The following is a 23,029-nucleotide window of genomic DNA, read 5'->3' on the forward strand; positions in this document are numbered from 1 at the left end:
ATCTTATGTTTTATCTAAACCTATTCTATGAACCATCCTTACATCAGCTGCAAATTTGTTACACCTGTATTGTAACAGCGTAATAACACACATTGTAGCTATGTAGACTAATGCACTCCATGCTTTAAAATGATGGCGTTGAAGCCAAAAGGTTTATTAGTGTAAAAGTCAGCATGGCCTTTCTACAAGCAGTGTGAATAAAAGTCCAAAATGACAGGTTAAAATGCACTTTCACTTACATTTAACCCTGCAGGCAAGCACTTCAATTTAATAATGCAGTTCATGTTGGTAAATGAGTCCTCTCTTAGAGTGCATTAAGGAATCAAGCACGATGCATTCTCTATTTTTTCTATCAAACTGAGAATCAATAGGCATGTGATAAGAAAGTGCAGTCCATGCAATGAACAGCGAGGGGTGACTAATAGACCAGACTGTTTTATGAACAGGCTAATTAACCGCTGCTGGCCCTGACAGGCTCTAAAGTGGTGCTTTTGTGCTTCAGCAGCCGCCATTTCAGGATTGACAGAGGAACGCACTGCAGATCAGAGGGAAATGTACTCTCAAGTAGGTGCTAACTGCAGGTAACACTTACAAATGAGGAACAAGTTGGCCATCACTTAGTGACAGTTAAACTCCCATTTGATGCCATAGAAGGGAAAAAACTGCACTGATGAAAGATGAGGCATTTTTATCAAACAGAATTCTACCCATATACTGATTGCATAGTATTTTATTTATACTGTATTGTACTACTGACATAACTGTGCCAGTAAGATCCTTGAATTACTGACATCCTTCAAGAGAACAAGCAATCGTCCCATTGGGACGATTTTCACAGCACGAAAAATGTTCAGTTTAATGCCCCAACGGCTGTCAATGGGAGTGTTCACATCCAGGCATAAAACACGTGGCATCAAAGCGGCAAATTTTTTAGCGTCAAGGGGTTCGTTGTTTTTTTTTATGCGTCACGTCAAAAACTGGGCGACCAATGAGATTCGCACTTTTGTTCACGTGCCTGGAGCCGCTGAAGTTACATTAAAGTACGACTTGATGGGGCTCAAGTACAATACTGTCTTGCCGACAAAAAAGAAGCCGAAAAAGAACACGAAGAAGAGGATGCATAACTTACATATAAATAAAATGCTCACTGCTAATAAATCCTTCTGCCTACACCCATAAACAAGGTGTCCTTTGAAAGCACCAGATTCGAAATTACACAGTAAATACTATACAAGTGTATTTATTATGTTGTGGCTATTTTTTTCTGGACGTGTGTGTGTGTGTGTGTGTGTGTGTGTGTGTGTGTGTGTGTGTGTGTGTGTATATATATATATATATATATATATATATATATGTGTGTGTGTGTGTGTGTGTGTGTGTGTGTGTGTGTGTGTATGTATTCTTGACCTCTTATTCAAATAGCTAAGTGCCCCATTACTGAGTCGTTGTATTATCATATTGACCACAAAAACAACTATTCATAGTCAACACTTCATCAGTTTGCAGTAACATGAACATTTTTGGCCACAACAATAGTTGCCTTATACAGTGAGGGAAAAAAGTATTTGATCCCCTGCTGATTTTGTACGTTTGCCCACTGACAAAGAAATGATCAGTCTATAATTTTAATGGTAGATTTATTTGAACAGTGAGAGACAGAATAACAACAAGAAAATCCAGAAAACCGCATGTCAAAAATGTTATAAATTGATTTGCATTTTAATGAGGGAAATAAGTATTTGACCCCTCTGCAAAACATGACTTAGTACTTGATGGCAAAACCCTTGTTGGCAATCACAGAGGTCAGATGTTTCTTGTAGTTGGCCACCAGGTTTGCACACATCTCAGGAGGGATTTTGTCCCACTCCTCTTTGCAGATCTTCTCCAAGTCATTAAGGTTTCGAGGCTGATGTTTGGCAACTCGAACCTTCAGCTCCCTCCACAGATTTTCTATGGGATTAAGGTCTGGAGACTGGCTAGGCCACTCCAGGACCTTAATGTGCTTCTTCTTGAGCCACTCCTTTGTTGCCTTGGCCGTGTGTTTTGGGTCATCGTCATGCTGGAATACCCATCCACGACCCATTTTCAATGCCCTGGCTGAGGGAAGGAGGTTCTCACCCAAGATTTGACGGTACATGGCCCCGTCCATCGTCCCTTTGATGCGGTGAAGTTGTCCTGTCCCCTTAGCAGAAAAACACCCCCAAAGCATAATGTTTCCACCTCCATGTTTGACGGTGGGGATGGTGTTCTTGGGGTCATAGGCAGCATTCCTCCTCCTCCAAACACGGCGAGTTGAGTTGATGCCAAAGAGCTCCATTTTGGTCTCATCTGACCACAACACTTTCACCCAGTTGTCCTCTGAATCATTCAGATGTTCAGTGGCAAACTTCAGATGGGCATGTATATGTGCTTTCTTGAGCAGGGGGACCTTGCGGGCGCTGCAGGATTTCAGTCCTTCACAGCGTAGTGTGTTACCAATTGTTTTCTTGGTGACTATGGTCCCAGCTGCCTTGATATCATTGACAAGATCCTCCCGTGTAGTTCTGGGCTGATTCCTCACTGTTCTCATGATCGTTACAACTCCACGAGGTGAGATCTTGCATGGAGCCCCAGGCCGAGGGAGATTGACAGTTCTTTTGTGTTTCTTCCATTTGCGAATAATCACACCAACTGTTGTCACCTTCTCACCAAGCTGCTTGGCAATGGTCCAAGCCCATTCCAGACTTGTGTAGGTCTACAATGTTGTCCCTGACATCCTTGGAGAGCTCTTTGGTCTTGGCCATGGTAGAGAGTTTGGAATCTGATTGATTGACTGCTTCTGTGGACAGGTGTCTTTTATACAGGTAACAAGCTGAGATTAGGAGCACTCCCTTTAAGACTGTGCTCCTAATCTCAGCTCGTTACCTGTATAAAAGACACCTGGGAGCCAGAAATCTTTCTGATTGAGAGGGGGTCAAATACTTATTTCCCTCATTAAAATGCAAATCAATTTATAACATTTTTGACATGCGTTTTTCTGGATTTTCTTGTTGTTATTCTGCCTCTCACTGTTCAAATAAATCTACCATTAAAATTATAGACTGATCATTTCTTTGTCAGTGGGCAAACATACAAAATCAGCAGGGGATCAAATACTTTTTTCCCTCACTGTACCTACTCCCTCCCAAAACGATGCTATTAAAAAAATTTAAGAATCTGGGTCTTCCCATGACTTTGATATAATTAAAATCATTACTTATTTAAAAAGAGTATATTGTTTAAAATGAGAACTTTAAGGATTTTGCTTTAAAGAAGTATTTGTTGCAGTGACCAAATCAACAAATATCTTATATTTCACAAAAGTACATACATGCTTTAACCAGTTTGCAAAAAGTGTGTGAACGGCTTAAAGATGTAAATACTGCTTCTCTTCTTCTTCTCAGTGATAAGCGGGTGTCAGAAACCTAAAGTTGTGCAGCCCCACCTTGTTTACCGGGGTATGTCTGCTTTTCAATAACTGTCATCTACTGTCAGGGAGTGAATTTGCACTTTCATTCAGCACGTTGCCCGCGTTTAACGCCTGGGTTTGAACACAAAAAACCATGGCAAAAAACGGACCATTCAAAGCGCTGCGAAAACGTCCCTGTGTGAACAGGCCCACACACAACAGTTGGAGAAACTTGTTTTAAATAAAATTATTTTATTTCAAAACCATATGTACCTGGAAAGAATATATACAATACATGCCAACAAATTACCCTTGAAATATTATTAAATCTATTGTAGGCTTTGACCAAATATGAGGCTGTACACATAAAAATACTTTTTTTCACAACACAATGGAAAACACTAAGAAGATTTCAACAAATAATAAATATATGGTTACTGACCTGAATATAATGGCTATATAAAGCTACATAAACAGTTAGTTATACTATTAAGTACAACTAGTACCATTGTAACAGTTTCAAAAGTCTGGAACAGTTACCACCATACCTCCATACACACATATATATACACAAATCAGCCGTAACTTTAAAACCAACTGCCTGAAATCATGTAGGTCCCCCTTGTGCCACCAAAACAGTTCTGACTCCACAAGACCTCTGAAGGTGTGCTGTGAATGCTTGATCAGATTGAGATCTGGGGAATTTGGAGACCAAGTCAACACCTCAACTTTTTGTCATGTTCCTCAAACCATTCCAGAACAATTTTTACAGTGTGGCAGGGTGCATTATTCTTCTGAAAGAGGTGACTGTCATTAGTGAATACCATTGCCATGAAGGGGTGTATTGGTCTGCAACAATATTTAGGTAGGTGGTATGTATCAAAGTAACATACGCATGAAAGCCAGGACCCAAGGTTTCCCAGCAGAACATTTCCCCGAGCATTACACTGCCTCTACTGGCTTGCCTTCTGTGCCATCTCATCCCCAGGTAAACGGCACACATGCACCTGGCCGTCCACATGATGTAAGAACACATGATTCATCAGACCAGGCCACCATCTTCCATTGCTCCATAGTCCAGTTCTGATGCTCACGTGGCTATTGTAGGAGCTTTTGTTGGTGGACAGAGATCAGCATGGGCACTCTGACTGATCTGCAGCTACGCAGCCCCATATGCAGCAAGCTGTGATGCACTGTGTTCTGACACCTTTCTATCATAGCCGGCATTAACTTTAGCCACTTCTGTGGGATCGGACCAAACGTTTCAAAGTCATTCAGATCCTTACGCTTGTCCAAACGCTACATCTTTAAGCACAAACTCATTATATGTCAATTTTAATATCATGGAAAAGTTAACTTTTTCCCATAATTTAATTCAAAAAGGGGAACTTTTATATATTTTAGATTCATTACACATAAAGTGAAATATTTCAAGCCATTTTTTGTTTTAATCTTAATGATTACGGCTTACAGCTCATGGAACTCAAAAATCCAGTATTTCAAAATATTAGAATAAAGAATTTATAATACAGAAATGTCGACCTTCTGAAAAGTATGTTAATTTATGCACTCAATACTTGTTCGAGGCTTTAATCCTTTTGCATGAATTACTGCATCAATGCGGCATGGCATGGAGGAAATCAGCCTGTGGCACTGCTGAGGTGTTCTGGAAGCCCAGGTTACTTTGATAGCGGCCTTCAGTATTGATGGGTCTGGTGTCTCTCATAAATTCTCTATGGGGTTCAGGTCAGGCAAGCTGGCTGGCCAATCAAGCACAGTAATACCATGGTCAGCAAACCAGTTACTAGTAGTTTTGGCACTGTGGGCAGGTGCCAAGTCCTGCTGGAAAAGGAAATCAACATCTCCAAAAACTTGTCAGCAGATGGAAGCATGAAGTGCTCTAAAATCTCCTGGTAGACACTGAATTGACTCTCGACTTGAGAAAACACAGTGAACCAACACCAGCAGTTGACGTGGCACCCCAAATCATCAAGATGGCTTTTTTTGCCAGCTCCCTGCAATATGCCCATAACAACCAGTTGAATTTGGCGTGCCAGATTTAAACAGCTTGGTAAAACTGAATAATGCAACAGCAAAGGGAGAGCGTGGTCAGTAATTGAGACACTGCACTAAAGCACTGGTAGGAAAAAAGCAAGAGCAACAATGACTAGACGTTTCCACTGTTGCAACAATGGTCTGAATGTAATTCTCCTACTGTGAAGCTGTTGAGGCTGCACCAGAGTTCAGTGTGCAGGGACAAGGTGCAGCGTGTCTGGCTGTGAGAACATGCTGCACAGCGTGAGAGCGAGTGCTACATGGGCTGCAGTGGGCTCGCACAAAACCCCAGTCTGTTGGGTGGATACAGTCAGTGACCCGTGAAGACCTTTCTTTCTTTCTTTTTTTTTTTTTTACAAAGATAAAAGTGGGAACAGAGGACAAATCTGAATAAACCAAGAGAGTGCTCACTTTGAGGTTGTGCAATACTGATAAACCCAAATATATGAAATAGAAATCGCTAGAATGCTATTATTTTAAATTGGAGATTGAGAACTGTTCTGTAATTAAAATCACATCTTGGGTTAAACAATCTCTGAGTGTGAGTTTCATAACAAGGTTTTTCTTTTACCTCACAATCTATGGTATGTGTTATGGAACCATGAAGGGGAGTGTTTCTCATCAAGCGGCAATTCATTCGGACAAAATAAAAAATCAATGCACTGAATGAAAATATTGATGTCTGCTGCGCTGTAATTCTCCCCATAAATGTTTGAATGTTTTATGAGGCAAGCGCCTGCATGAGAACCTGCGCCATGCGTTTCTGCTCTGCTTGGTGACAGAGTGCTTTTAGAGCAATAACTCGACGTGGCGTGGGGAGTTAGCTGAAAGAAAGGTCATGCAGCTTTGCATGGGGCCTGCTGAAAGGCCCACCGGTGCGATTCTAAGCCTTGTTTCCCCACCGCTTCCTGCTGGATTACCTGCTCCTCTGGGCCAGGCTGAGAAAGTCCTTTCTCAAACTCCACATCAACAGATGTTGCCTCTTTTTTTATCTTGCTCACTTAGAGGGATCAATTTGACCAGTGAGAATTAGCAACATGTCTCCCCCTGCTAGGAGTCCATGTTGAGGCATTAGTTTGCCTTCACGCATGACCTGGAGCTGCACAGAGCCCAGATTTACTTAATTGTGTATGACACTGACTTTTAAAGGGAGATGCGACCAGGACAGTGTTTCTATGGTCTACTGGCTGTACTCCAACTCTGACTGCTGCTGGTGAATGAAATGCTGATGTCTGCTTAAGCAGTGCTTATTGAGTCTCTTGTAGGACCCCATGAGTCCCCAGGATCAACAATGGTAGCATTAATGGGTAAAGCGCATTGAGAATGTCACCATGGCAGGGGGCAAATGTTGAACAGAGTGCTGTTGCTGAGGTGGTTTGTGTTTCTCAGCACTCGAACAAGGTCTCGTCTGTTTATGTGTACTTTGAAGTGTCTGTTTTATTTTTCTAATTGCAGGTTGCTTTTTTAATTCAATGTCTGTCTTTTCACTGTATTATGAGAATATAAAATTGTCATTAAAACTGAGAATTGTTTCAAATATGAGTGAAAAGGGTGTAACACAATGTCATTATCTGTATATAAACTTGCCACTATGTAAAACACTGCAGAAAACAACAACACCGAAAAAACAGAAATACCAGTCCTTTGAGCATTCTGGCTCTGACATTTTCTCAACCTCAACTAGATCACTCTAATCCATAATTCATAATTGGTCTCAACTTAAGATGTGCTCACACAGTTATTTATTTTTAGTTTTTTGTACTTGCCTGCAATAATTTCTAGTAGACTAGACTAATGTAAAGTCCCACAACCCTGACCAGGCACATGAATGAAGCTACACTATAAATGTACCATATGTTAATGAACATGGTCTTCAAATTTCCTGCAAGCTTCATATCTGATTGCTCAATTGGCTACAAGTAAAAACCTCCTGCTCACATGACCATTTTTTGTTGCAGGATCTTGATACACACCTCTAGCCTCAACCAGATGCCTTGTGAATATATCACAGAAAAACAAACAAACAAACAAACAAATAAATCATCCATCCATTTTCTGTACCGCTTATCCTACACAGGGTCACGAGGAGCCTGGAGCCTATCCCAGAGAACTCTAGGCACGAGGTGGTGGACACCCTGGACAGGGGGCCAGCCCATCACAGGGCACAATCACACACACACCCATTCATACACTATGGACAATTTGGAAATGCCAATCAACCAACAAGGCATGTCTTTGGACTGGGGGAGGAAACCAGAGTACCCGGAGGCGACCCCTGAAGCACGGGAAAACATGCAAAATCCGCACACACAGTACAGAGGCGGGAATGGAGCCCCCAACCCTGGAGGTGTGCTAACCACTAAGCCACAATGCCCCCTAAATAAATAAATAAATACAACCATACATACATACATAAATAGTGCACCTCCTATTCACATCTGTATTTGTGTCTGTTTAGAACACGTTATCTATTCATTCCAAATCATGTATTCATATTGTGTTATATCCCTTCATTAAGTAGATCATATTTGTATTTATTAAAATGAATCATTTTATCCTGTAGCATAACAACTCCACATGGTTAAATGCATTCCTGTGTTAAATACACCTGATTGTATTCATTAAGCAAAAAAGATTAAAAAGATTAAACTGTACAACACTGTGGCTCACCAAAACAGGAGTTTGAACAGTTGAAATGAAGGTCACGCCACTTTTTCTAAACCATACCTAAAACTACACGATGTAAACAGATGACGCACAGTCTCAGACTGCCTTGCTTTCCAGACAGACTGCAGACTGCAGCAGAAAAGTTCTCTAACTGTAGAGAACTCCTAAGCATCTGTCCATCAGACCTAGTTATCTCCTAATGATGTGTCCATTTTGACACTTCAGAATCAGTCACAGAAAATAGCTACAGCGAGAGGGAACACATAGAGAGAGATAGCTTCCCCCCTGATATAATTTGTTGCTGCAAATTACAAAACAGAGGAGGGAATAATGCACAAAGTCAAGTTTAGTGAGAGAGAAAATGGAAAAATTTAGGGCTGTGAGGCACCTTAATGGATATCCTTGCAGCTGCTGGAGAATGGGCCTCAGTAATGCGCCCTTAATGCGTCGCAGCCGTATTTCTCGGAGTGTATCAGGAGAAATGTGCCCTGTCATTTCAGCTAGCAATCACTTAATGGGCCTGCTAAATCTCAGCAAAATGGACAGGCACTGCACTATTTCTGGCTTTGGGAGATGGAATAAAGCTTTGGCAACTGTATTTTTTAAAAAAATAATAAAACAAGACATAAAAGCAACTTAAAAAAAAAAAAAAAAAAAAAAGTAGAGAGAGTAAAAGGCAATCCCGTCCATCTCTGGTGTGGCTAATGTTTGTGTTTTGCTAAAGTGTAGAGACAGTGACAGGAATTTCAATTATCTAATTACGGTGAAATGAAAAGACTTAAGTGTTGTGATTTCTGCAGTCTTTCATAGATCAATCTAATGTGCGCTCACATTGGAAATGAACCAAAATGGAAGAGGCAAAGGAAGGCAGCACCTCCTCAAATCATGCAATTAAAATGACAAATGAGTTTCTTGATATATTCATCTAAGTGGTTAAGTGGAAGGGTTTTATTCCACATCCACAGCGCTGTCTGGCAGCGACGAGAGGGGGAATCGGCTGCATGCTCTTTTGATTAAGGCCGCTGCTTAAATGCTGGGAAAATGCTGAAAGCACTTGCTGTACAAATTAGCCAACCGATGGATGCGAAATGAAATTCTAAAGAGTTGATTTAGGCATTTAGGAGGGATGCGGCTGGCAACTTAAAGGCCTCAAATACATTTTTGAGGCTGCATGCATTATGTTTAAGAGGTCAGGGCCTGGAAACAGGTTTTTATTGTGTGCACTAATGAGAGTGGTACTGAAAGGGGCACACAAAATAAAACACAACAATCAGTCTGATATCCATTCTGACCTTTTGGGAAACTTGTAGACATGTTAGCTAAGGATAGTAAGGCAATCTGAAAAGGGGGAGTAGACTAGATGTCAGTAAATGATAATTATTTCTATCTAAAAAAAAATATATATATATATAGCCTCAGTTAATTATGTTTGGCAAATAATGTTGGAAAGTTTGTCTTGTTTTGACATTGGCAGCTATGAATAAAGATTGTTTTCAAAAGTGTAGAGCTTTTAATTATTAGCCATTTCAATGTCTTCTACTGTCTTCAATCCTACTCTCAGCAAATCCCAGTGTTTATATACAGAATGTCTACCAAGATAAAGTACAAGTTAACAAGAGATCAGTTCTTGTCACTTCACTGGCTCCCAGTTTGTTTTAGGGCTTATTTTACAGTGCATTTATTTGTATTTAAATGTCTTAATACATTGATCACTTCTTAAATTGCTGAGAATCCTACATGTTTGATTAGTCATAGAACCTTTTTGCCAAGATCATGGTTGAAGTTTAGGGATGATGATTCTTTTGGCGCTACATCTCCATATTGACTACTATTAGCCAAGCGCCCTCTATTTCCATTTCCAAACCTGTTCTTACAACTTACTTTTAAATGGGCTCAATAGGAGTTTCCATTTTACATTTGATGCTATAAATGTTTTAGGTTATGTTTCTCTCATTTAATTTTTTCTGTTTCATTCTATGCACAATCAGAGTCAGGAAAATTATTGCCCAAGTAAGGTTTCACTTATAAGGAATTGGACATGGCAGTTGGTCCATTAATACAGACTAAACCAAAAGCTGTAAATTAGGTAAATGGAGTATTAAAGTATTAAAAAAAAAAAAAAAAAGGTTTAAAAAAGAATATAAGATATGAATGTATACAGTGGGGTCCAAAGGTCTGAGACCATGTTAGAAGTTTGGGATTTTTATTTAAATTTTGAAGAATTTCGAAAAAAAAAAAATTAACTAAAAAAAAGCAACTACGAACGGAAATGTTCAATATTTTCTGTACTATTTGTCAAAGTCACTATGTAAATTTAACCAAATTTTCTTCTATTGATCCACATGTTCTGATGACATGGATTTGATCTAACATGGATCATCAGGTTTTACACAAACTTGTGAAGCCTGTGTCAGCTTGAGTGCTTTCTGTCACTGTTAAGCACAAAGGAGATGTACCAAATACTAAGAAACTCTGATATTCAGATAAATATTTCGAAGAGTCTAGTTTTCATTCAAATTGTTGCTGTAAATTGTATGCTTCAAAACAGAAGCATATTTACTAATGGTCTTGGACTTTTGCATAGATAGATATGAGAGGACAATTCTACAGTGTGCACAATCTGCAGTACAGATGAGTTGTAATAAACTCTGAACATGTCAGTATGTTATTTTAAGTGTGCTTTATAAATACATTTTACTTACAAATTAAGAATTTACAAATTAATTCAATATTGTAATATAATTCTAAATATTTTGGGTTGTTTATTGTACCCAAACATTGGGTTAAGCCTTTTGGGTCAATTTATTGGGTTATTTTCTCAGTCTCTACCCAGTTTTTAGTTAGTTTTGTGTAACCCAACCATTGGATTATTTGCTTGGTCATTTTCATTGACAATCAATGTACCGCTCTCCCGTCCCAACGCATCAACCCAACTCCTTGGGTCAAATCAACTCAGCGTGGACTGTTTGTATTCGCCTCAGGTGGAGGTAATGGATTTTTGAAGCGAGGAAACAAAATGGACACAGGTAAGTTAGCATTCATCACTATTTAGCGTTAATACTGCTGAAAATGCCTGGCTGAGTTTGTGATATTTAGGCAGGGAGCTCTCGAAAATGTATACATTGTAAAACAGTAACACGAGTGATAATTAACTTTACCTATCGCAACGGCTTCAAAAGTGAATATCATGTACTGCTTCCTGAGTGTTGGCATTACGCTACTAGTGTCATGTTTATGTTGGCTGTGAAATATGGACTGAGGTTATTATATAATTCTCTGGGTCTGTATCTTATCTGAAGCTCCGAGTTAGGGTTAGCTAGCTGGATGCTGTCACCAGTAGGGATAAGTGATGCTAAACCTGAGTTAATAACATGACTTTAGCCTAGAGTTTGCGGTAATGTTAGACATTCCCATTACCTTTTTGAAAGTTAATGATAACCTAGCATTACAGCTGTTCACCATGATGTAATACAGAGAGTGGGTTGACGTTACTTACATTTAGCAAGTTTTTGGATCAGGCAAGCTGTAGTAATTAGCATTAGGAAGATCGGTTAGGGCCATGTTTCTTCATGTATTCTGTGAATGTTAATGCTGGTAACAGGTGCAGACAGTCAGTGGCTAATGAAACTTAGCTAGTTCAGTAATGTCGAGGCCAAAGTTCACAAGGTTCACATGACAAAAAGAGAGGTTGGAGGTTACAGTAGGTTGTATTGCTTTTCTCTATCTCTGTAATGTTGGTTGACTTAATTAGGTTGTACAAAAAAACTGGAGGTGAGGTGCTAAAGGCTTGAAAATAAATATTCGCAAGTTAGCTAGATTTTCCTGGTGAGGCTACATCGCCATTTTGTTCGTTAGGAGAGTAGAGGTTATATTTCCAAAATTACACAATTTGGGATTCTGTAACACAATTTCTCAGTTAAAGCCCAAAGGCATTTGTCCATATTTTGTAGCTAACAACTAACCTTTTTGCTCTTTTACAGGTTTTCAAATGGAAGGGAGTGGGACTCCTGTCTTCCCAGATGGCAGGAGAAGTAAGAAGATGCATCAACTCCAATTCTTATAACTGTCAAATGTTTCAATGATTTTAATGAATGTCACCTGAATTTCATGCAATTGTTTGTTTATTTTATGAGCTTTTTAGTATAATTGTAGCATACAAACAAATTGCATTTTAGGATAATTTTAGGGGAAACGTATAAACATATCTCTGTGTTATTTGTGTGTTATATTTAACACATCTTTGTGTGGAAATGTTTAATGCACAGTACATGTTAAATGTACTAATACACTGATTGGGTTCAAAGCAACACAAAATGTGTTGTCCTTAACTAGACAGTGAGGTGTATTAAAAATTAACACATGATTGAGTGAAGGTTCGTATCAACATATTTATCCATAAAGCCATTACTGTACACTAGAAAAAGCAAAAATGTGCAATAACAGTCCAGTTTACATGACATTAAATACACAGTTATCTTCGTTAGTTTTGGCTTACTTGTTTGTAATGCCCACAGGATCATAAGTTGGTTACTCAGTTTTTTGGATGTTTTAAATGTCTCCTTTGATCAAAATCTGACATTTTCATCTTAAATATATTACTTTTTTGAGTCTACATATAAATACCACTTTTTCAGCTCTAGCAATACATTTCTGAACACCTTCTTGTGTATAAATAAAGGAGATACCATGTTCACGTATTTATTTATAATGTGGTATATTTGACATTTTCAAAGGGTAAAAATAACCCTGAAAATATTAACCCATTTATAAAATAAAATTAACCCAGTGTTTTTTGTAAAAATGAAACTGTCCTTTGGATTGAAAAACAACCCATTTGTTGGGTTAAAATGAACAATCCAACTTGAAAATGTGTTTGTCATATATTTTCCCAGCTATTGGGTTAAAAATAACCAAATTTGGGTTGTTTTTAACCTAGTGTTTTTTATAGTGTAGGAATGAATTCAGCACTTTTATGTTGCCCTGGGGATTTTGCTGTGTAAAATAAGCATTATTCATATACAAACTGCAGGTTGTATTGCTCTTGAGGACTTTTCAGTGAATATTCTTAACTGTGGGAATTAGAGTGCAAAAATGCTGAAAATAACCTCACTGTGCAATTATTTTGTAATGGCTAACAATAATGAAGAAAGTAAAAATCCTTCCCTAAACCTCTCTGGACGTGATCTTTCAGCATGTGCATGCGGTTCTCTTTTTTTTCCATTAACGTGCTTTAATACACATGCACCATAACAAATTCATCTTTGAAAAGCCAGCTGTATTGAGGGAAGAATTGCTCCTCTCTCTAGTCAAGACATATTGGCCACTTTGATAGTTCGGGATGATATCAAATGCCCCTCTGCCAGCTCAGTGGAAATGGAACAAAATAGGCGGTGGTCTATAAAAATGAAGTTAGACACAAGTACGCCACTCACGTCCCTGGAAGAGAAAAAAGAGCCTTTCCTGTTGCATTTTGTAGTCGTCAATTGGTCCGAGAAACTTGCTCTAATGCAGGTAATGGAGCCACTGAGGTGCTTTCATCTTCAGACCCTGTGAGCAGAAGAGAGGACAGACTCCCCCAGCCCACCCCACCCCACTAACACACAGTCTGTAACACACATAAGAGCTAAACCAAGCATTGCTGAACTCCCTTGAAGAGGCCAGTTTTCATGGAAGCTGATTTACTATCCAGTGTCTAATAAATGAGAGGCATTTTACTGTACTCTGCTACTCTACTACAATGGTTGGTTATGCAGTGGTTTATTGTAGGCTGGATGTGGTGTGCTCAGGGTTGAGTATATTGACAATGCTTCCAGATAAAAGGAGACAACACTGACGTGTGTACTATTTCTATCTTTTTCACTCTTAACTCCCCTTGTTTGTCTTTTGTTCCTTCTCTCTTCTTCAATTTACCAGACCTACTGTATATAGCGAATATTTATTTATTGTAAAGCATTTTTCACATTTGTGTATAAATGTAAGTGTGATCAATACACTCATTTCACTGAATTTGTCTTTTAAATCTCGTTTTTTTAAAATGATTTTTGGATTACTTTTATTTTAAATATTACTTATTATCCAAATCCTTCATTTTATACAATTTCATGCACAAATGACACAGAACTAGAAATAACATCAATAATACTGAATTTCAATATTTATTACCAATACAACTGCCAGTCATCGATGTCCAGATTTATTTTTTGTTTATAGGTAGTTGAGCTGTGGTCACTTGGTGGAAAGCATGCATTCATCAGGATCCGTGCAGGCTGCCCACTGCCCATGTTATTTCAGCAAGATTCCAAAATCACAAAATTAGCCCGAGCTGATTGGCTATGAAAGGCTATGCCTTTGTCGCTGCACTATATTTGTTCTTGTTACTGCTCTTCCTATTGAGTGACTAATCACTTGTGTTAAACAGATGCTGGATCACCACTGGCACTACCATTACTAATCGTTGATGGTGTTTGACAAATGAACCACACATTCTCTTTTAGCACAGAGTTGGAAAGTGTCATGAATAAAGGTAAATCTGATTATTTCTGCAATATTGTGTATTATTAATAAATAATTTGTAGTTACTTTGCATATGTTGTTGGGAAAACTGGTTGTGAACTTGCTGTGTGGATTCAGTTACATACATAAAACTGTTTTGGATTGATTTGCATTTAAGTAACAACATATATCAGTAGTGGAACAGATATAAAATATAATATGCCCACATTTTAAAATTGTTATTAAGGAAAAAGCAGTGCAATTCAAACCGCAATTCAAAATAAACTGTTATAGGCTACAAATCTGTGATACCCAGATTAATATAAATGCTCTGATTAATTATGAAATCATGTTGTAGTGCTGAGCAAGACCTATTTGGACGTTTGTCTACACAAATTCAGAATTGCTTAATTAATAACTGAGAAACTAGTTTATGCTTTTGTCTAATCAAATGTACTGGATTAGAGAGGATCCATTTTTGTGGAAATGTTGTACCTCTAAACCAAATGCCATATTAATAACAGCATGTATATTAGCATCACAGACACTTACTTGAGTGTGTCAGGTGAACGCTGGGATGCCCTCTCCTGGCAATTGACTACAAGGTTCAGACTTTCTTCTGCCTTATGTTTGAGAAATGTGTGACAGTGCTGATTGCATGTAACAGTGTAAGAAGTCTAGATTTAAGAACAGTAACACATCATAATTTGGAGGTGAAAATGAGTCTGCTTCGTGCTCTGTAAAATAGGTTTGTAAAATATTTTAAATTGATATCATTTTCCCCTATGTTTTCATAAATCTGATGGCTGCTAATGGGTAATAGGCTATATGTGCTCTATGTTTATCCGTCCCGTGCAGACTAATTTTATAAGAGAGGCAAAAATATGGACACAGAGACAGAAAGAGGTGGTGTGATGAGATGAGATTTCATGATTGTGACCTCTCAGTTCACTCTGTGGAAATAATGTGTTCATTACAATGCAATTACAGACACTTAGGCCCCTCAGAGTGAAGAGCTGAGCTGCTGAGAGGAACCAATGCTGGCCCTTGATGCTAACATAACCCTTGTGTGTGTGTGTGTGTGTGTGTGTGTGTGTGTGTGTGTGTAGAGTTATATGGGAGGGCTTTTCTGTGCCAGATTGAGGAATATACTCCTGATCGTTTCCACAGCAACAGATTATTGGATGCAGTACCATCACTCAAGCAACTATATGCACCAGGGTCTGTGGAGATACTACACACTTGGGAAATGCCTCACACACACACACACACATGGACAGCACCGGTGCACTTAAACACTTCATTTACTCAACAGAGTAACAATTTAGAAAAATATACCAAAAAATGATGCAGGTATAACAAATTACTCTAGAACATAATTAACATGAAACAATTATTCAATGATTTTTTTTTACTCTAGAACATAATTAACATGAAATTTTAGTTTTCTTTGGAAATATCAAAGCTGAAGTACTTGTAGTTGCATGTTTCTCGAACAAACATTCTGTTGCACTTCACTTTTTAGACTGATAGTCTCACATATACTTGCAGCGGCTTTCCACAATTTTTCTCCATTAACAAATTGTGTTCTACTCCTAGTGGTTGTTCATTTGAGAACAATATTCAGATGTTAATTGATTCATTACAGGAATAATCATTGTATAAGCTGTAACTGAATAACACAAAGGCGTTCAGAATATTTTCATATTTTCCTCTAAATTCCAGCACAGAAAATGTTCATGAGTGTGAATATTTGTTGTCATAGTATTTATAATGTCTTCAGTAAAACAGTGTAGAGATTTAATACAATATCTGATACAAAATACTGGAAAAGCTGGACTAAAAAATTAGACTGACCTGCTGTGAGTGATTGGCACTGACATATCCTGACCTCTGTGTGTCTTCAGTACACTGCAGTGCAACAGAAGGATTTATTATCTTACTTCTTAGCATCTGGCATCATCCTGTGTATTATAGTTTTAATTCACCAGTCCTCATTCAGCAGGTTTGATTAAACCTTTGCTGTAATTTTGAATCCCATTTCTCTTTTAGTGAATTGTAAAACCTTTCTGTAACATCTGCACACATAATTTTCTTACTAGTGTAAATTTAATGTGGTCTTTATAATAATAATAATAATAATAATAATAATTAATAATTAATAATAATAATAATAATAATAATAATAATAATAATAATAATAAATACAAGCACTCACTTTGTTGTGCTTTCTTCCCCAGGCTTCTTTGCATTTGCATTTCTGGCCATGGCTGAGTACATGGGTGTGTCTATAAATTACTATGAGCTATATATGCTATATGCTAGACATTATGTTCACCAGTGATTCTCTTTGTCCTGTATAACCCACAAGTAATATAATAATAATAATAATAATAATAATAATAATAACAACAACAACAACAACAAGAATAATATGTTTAATTTGTATAGCACCTTTCCAGAGTTCAAGGATGCTTATTATTTATTATTTATTTATGTTCTTTTTGTGCGCGCAATCATTTGATGTATTTTTTTTTTTAAACTGAAAAATAAGCATTATTGATTCATGATGCACAGTATTATAAATACGTCCAGGTGGATACAAATGAAGATTGTAAGAGAGCCTTCAACACTGCAGCTGTTCACTGATTACTGTTGGTGTTTATTCAAGAACTTTGTTGTACAAGTGTGCAATCTATAAATGTAATGTAGCGTCTGTAAGGTTGACACTTTTTGCACTGACTTTATAAAATGTTGTTGTATTCTCTTCACCATTTAAGGTCTCCACTATGCTGTGTGTGCATATAAAATACAGCAATGCCCCAAAACCCAGTCTCCCAATTTTTTTGAAGTACTAAATAATAAAACAATAACTGATAATACCAGAACTGTCACACTAGACACAACTAACAGCTCCAAGTCCATATTATATTCAAGCAAGAATTTTGGAAACATGACCATGTTTATGAATAAAAGACAATATTTTATTTGCTAATCGAATGTATGTGTCAGCATATGTTTGTATAATGTGGTGTAATTAATAAAAATAAAAATTAAAAAACAGTGTGTTAGCTAACTGTGTCCAGTCCTTAATAAAATGTAGGCTATGCTCCTGTATTTATTTTAAAATGTCACTGTGTTCATTTAAGGATCTTATATTTTAATCAAATATATACGTCTGAGAAACTGGATAGTTCAGGATCTGAGCATCATCTGAGCAAGATTGAATGGTCATGGTTATTATTCTCAATTTGACTTTAACTGAATGAATAACAGATGAATTGTGAGATCAACTCACAATTGTTGTTAACACATACAGCAATTTTTTTTTGCAATATATCTCTTAGCACATCGTGCAATATTTGTTTCCAGATAGCAGAAGTGTCTCTGAGACTTTCAAAAAGAACAAGGTGCACGTCCTTAATAATAATAAAAGGCAGAAAAGGTTCCTCAGAACAATGCCATAGAGAGTTATTTTGGTTCCCTGAAGAACCTTTGGATACACTGGTCCTTAACCAGTTTTGTTGGTGCCACAATGAACTGAATAATCATCTCCCTCGACATAATATTAACATACAATGGGATAATACACTTCTGTAGTTCCTAAGTTCCTAAAGAACAATTTATCTTCTTTAACATCGCTCTAAATAACTTTATTTTTTAAATGTGAATTGCAAGGTTATTGTTTATGAAATATTTATTATGCAAAATATCCCATAATGTCCTCCCAAAAAACAACAACGATGATCAGTTACCCCAACCCCCCCCCCCCCCCTTTGGAAAAACCATGGAGTCAGAGTGTGCAGTGTTGTTCTCAGCATATGCTTCCATGTCGGTAATACCGCAATCCTCTTACAGAAGCGCGCGCTCATGTGGGACTCTGCAGTGCGCGCGCTCCCAATTTCACTTGATTAAATGGCTGTTTAAAAGCCGCTTAACTGCACCGATTCCATCGACCCGCCAAATAAAGGCGATTTCATCTCCATTAATTCATTTACTTTCTCAGATTGCCTTGAAAAGCAACTAGTTACCACCTATTTGTCAAATAAGCAGCTACAGTAAAGCGAGCAGTTATACGAGGACTGGAGCTCGTTAGAAATTCCATGTCCAAACCATGTCAGCTGAATTAGTTTACATATGTGATTTGCTCGTTTAGGATTCGGAAATTTTCTGCTTTTATTAATCCAGCAGTTGCGTGTTGGATGCTTTTCTTTCACTCTGACTGAAGTGGGGAAAAAGAGAAACAGCAGTGAATTGACTGCGTATTGAAACACAGCATCACTACTAATTTTCTTGCGAGTTTTGTTTCTCAAACAAAAGCTAGAGACTGTAATGCGTAATTGAGCACCGTAATAATTTTTTTTGTATTTGCTCTGCCCACCTGATCGGATGAAAATCCTTTAGCCCGCGCCTGAGGATTACAACTTCCGCTGTAACATCCTCCCTAATTACCTAATAGCATTGCTGCAAGACTCCTGCCAATAATGAAACACTTTTGAGCGTTAACCGCAGTGATTGGAGATGTGATGACAACACGATAGCAGCAAATTACGCCCCCTCAGCTGAGACGCAGCTCAAGCACACTTGTCTCTGCGCGGGTTTCAATATCTACAATTAAACACAAGCTCACAGTGACAAACCACGGGTTAGGCTATCTCAACCTTGCGCTTTGTAGAAACAGGACCGTTTTCCAGGAACGGTTTGTTGTTGCTGTTTTTTTGTTTTATTTTGTTTTTTTGTTTTTTGTTTTTTTGTTGTTGTTGTTTTGTTTTGTTTTTTAATCAAAAGAGAATATAGGCCTAGTCTGAAATTGAGAATAGAATTCTTGCATGAAAGCAACAGGTTGCATCAATGGAGCCGCATTTCTTCTTGTAATCGATAAATAACCATATTGTGGCGAATCGACATAAATAACATATTTGGAGCTATAGTATAATTGTTTTATACCAGTCATTCTGAACACGCTGCGGAAAATAATCGGGTATATCCTCTCTCTAGAGTCCACATAGAATACAGAAGCAGCTGTGTGTTTAAATAAGCACGGCCTGGCTAAAACACCAGGAGTCGAGCTATAGTGCAAGAGGGTTTTTCAGCCTCCCTCTGCGCCGCCGCCCCTCTAATTAATCCGTAGAGGACTAATTCAATTCCCCGCCCCGCAGGCGCGTGATTGGCCGAGCGCAGACTCTACAACGCAATTTACGGGCTGTCACTCAAATCCCAATAAATAGTAATGTACCTGGCGGTGGATAGACGGAGAGATTTACGTTTCTGCGTCTTTTCCCCCCCTCCATAAGGTTTGCAGACGAAGGTAAGAGGCCTGGAGGTTTTTATTTTACGCAAACAAGCGGCGAGAACTGCGTTCCGGCCGAGCTCTTTCAAGATGAACCTGAACTACACGTCTCCGGGCGCGCAGATGCCCACCCAGAGGTCAACATCCTTCTTCATTGAAGATATTCTGCTCCATAAGCCTAAACCTCTGCGGGATGTTTTCCCGTCGCCTTTCTCCAACTCGCTCGCATCTCGGATGCCTCTGCTCGAATACGGATACCCTCTCATGCCCACCCCGATCCTCGCATCTCATCCGCACCATCCGCTGCACAAACCAGAGCATCACCCCTACTTCTTCACCTCTGGTAAGAACACTCTCTTTCTGCACAAGAACACAATACAGCTGATGCAATGAGCACCACATTTACGGTGTTAAATTCATGCTGAAGAGTTTTTTGTTTGTTTGTTTGTTTGTTTACAAAAAAAAGTTTTGTTCTTCCCGTGGTTAGTGAATTTAATTGTTTGCTGCTGTGCAACGAGGTCGAATTAAAAGACCCGGGTATATGGCACGAGGTGGATGCAATATATAATTTCTAAATGAAGACAGGAGATGCAGAAATTTATAGCACTTTAAGCAAATTTCTTTCTTTTTTTTCTTTTTCCTTTTTTTCTTTTCTTTTCTTTTTTTTTTTTTTTTTTACAATTTTGAGAAATAGTATGCGCTGGAACACGAGGCCTTGTACAAAGAGCGGAAGCTTATATTATTAACCTATTAAAACATGAAATAGTATTTAAATAGACTATATATTCAAATCCAAATAGACTTCTTATCAATTATGAATACATGAAATACAACGGGGGAAAAAATCCTCGCCCTCCATTTGATTTATTTGACATTGAATCGTTTATATTGAAATGACCGACCCGTTAAATGTAGTTATAAAATATTGCACGAATACTTACATTTAGGAAACTTGTTTATTTATTTATTTTTTCTTATATGAAATGTTTCTCTTTCGTAAAGGAGTGCAGATGCCATCGTTGTTCCAGCATCACCCGGAACTACCCGGGAAACACTGCAGGCGCCGGAAAGCGCGCACAGTGTTCTCGGACTCGCAGCTCTCCGGACTGGAAAAGCGCTTTGAAATGCAGCGGTACCTCTCCACACCAGAGCGCGTGGAGCTGGCCACAGCACTCAGCCTCTCAGAAACACAGGTAAAGCACAATAACTCAAAATCACCTCGACTTTAAAATGTCCTGCAGACTAAACAATAGGATGTAGATAGAAAATGACATAACGGCTTTTTTTTTTTTTCCTTTTTGAATCCCTTTGCGCAGGTGAAAACTTGGTTTCAGAACCGGAGGATGAAGCATAAAAAGCAATTAAGGAAAACGCAGGAGGAGCAGAAGACACCCGGGGACTCGGACAGATCTCTGGAGAACTCGAGCGCCGGCGAGCTGAACGACAAAAGCGCAGGAGACGCAAAAGACGGAATGAGTCCGGACAGATACACAGTGGACGAAAACGAAGACGAGGTCGATATTGAGGATGACATCTGCTCCCCTGAACATTTACTATAGACCGAAGAACATGAACTAAACCGTCCATGTACATATCGATTTCTGAATTTTAGATAGGAAATTCTATTTAGCTTTTTTTTATATATAGGCTATATATATATATATATATATATATATATATATATATATATATATATATATATATATATATATATAACCATCTAAATCTATACTATTCAAGCGCTTATGATATGCGTTATCAACAGAGTGACTCATGACTCCAGGTAGCTCCGTCCAGGAGGAATTCCGATTCTATTATTATTATTATTATTATTATTATTATTATTATTATTACCACCAACCGTTTCGCCCATGCTGAGGACTATAATGAAATGGTCGGGTTTGAAATATCACAAGCCCACAGTGACTTTTTTTTGTGAATATGGGAGGGGTAGTAAATATTGTATTTGACAATCTGTAAATATAATCATGGTATATAGCACTTGTTCAATTTACACTGGATAATTGAGCAGTGATTTCGGATGTTGTTGACGCATCATGTTCATCAGCTCTACTGTGATGTGTCTTTTGTTAATGCAAAACATGTTTAAAAAACAATGTACAGTAAATTAATTATCGAAGAAATTATGATTTGTTCAAAGGAAACTATGATCATTTTCAATACTATTTTGACATCCTTTATTTTATGTTATTTGACGGTAACAGGTGAAATACTTGAACGGGATTGGAGGAATATGTTTCAAGAATCCACAAGAGGGAAAAACAGCACAACAATAGGCAATTATTATTATTATTATTATTATTATTAATAGTAGTAGTAGTAGTAGTATTACTACTACTACTATTATTATCGACTAAGTTATTAATGATACGTTTTTGGGTTGAAAATATTTAACAAATTTCAAAAGTCTAGCTAACACAATTGCTCATTATTAACGCGTTATTACAAAGCGTTTATTACGACCATGAATTATTTCAAAGTTTCTAAAAATATTTCCAAACATAAAAAAATCAGTGTTTATGCAAAAAGAAAAAAAAGGCTAAAGCAGTTTTTAACGAAATAACGTTTTCATTACTGAACACAGGACGCAACAGAGAATCTGACTTTCTGAGATTCTGAGAATCTCACTTTCTTCTTTCATAAATTTTAAAAAATTTATTTTATATTTTGCATTTTGCTATCACTAAACCATGACCCAATTTATTACCATGAAACACTTATTTGTGTCTGCCCATCCCAGCACATGCCACTATAAATGCGTATATAAATGCATAGTTGCGTATCTTGTTTTTGTTTGTTTGTTTGTTTGTTTGCATCATTACAGGGCAGGTCTCAGACATATGACATTTTTAAGTGGGCCAATATTTAGTCATCCCGTATAATCCCCGTTATAAATAAGTGTACACTACTCTACACTGCGTACAACAGGTAAATGTAATTAGTGCATTTATTAAGTATGAAACATGAGAAAGCTATACATAACACAAGTCTCAAAAAAAAATCTTCAATAAAATACATTTGATCGTATCCAAACCTTAAATTTAAAACTAAATAAAATTAAAAAACAAAATAAAATC

At 37.8% G+C, this 23,029-nt stretch overlaps 1 protein-coding gene across 1 annotated transcript; it reads left to right on the forward strand.

Moving 5' to 3' along the window:
* Positions 1–18,818: 18,818 nt before the first annotated feature.
* bsx (brain-specific homeobox) lies at positions 18,819–21,568 on the forward strand. Its single transcript, XM_053645575.1, has 3 exons — positions 18,819–20,274; positions 20,934–21,124; positions 21,248–21,568. Exons 1-3 carry the CDS (start codon positions 20,022–20,024, stop codon positions 21,488–21,490), a joined length of 687 nt encoding a protein of 228 aa, XP_053501550.1. The 5' UTR covers positions 18,819–20,021; the 3' UTR covers positions 21,491–21,568.
* The last annotated feature ends 1,461 nt before the right edge of the window (positions 21,569–23,029 follow it).

The sequence above is a fragment of the Ictalurus furcatus genome, chromosome 16, assembly GCF_023375685.1.
Source record: "Ictalurus furcatus strain D&B chromosome 16, Billie_1.0, whole genome shotgun sequence".
Classification (NCBI taxonomy): Eukaryota; Metazoa; Chordata; class Actinopteri; order Siluriformes; family Ictaluridae; genus Ictalurus; species Ictalurus furcatus.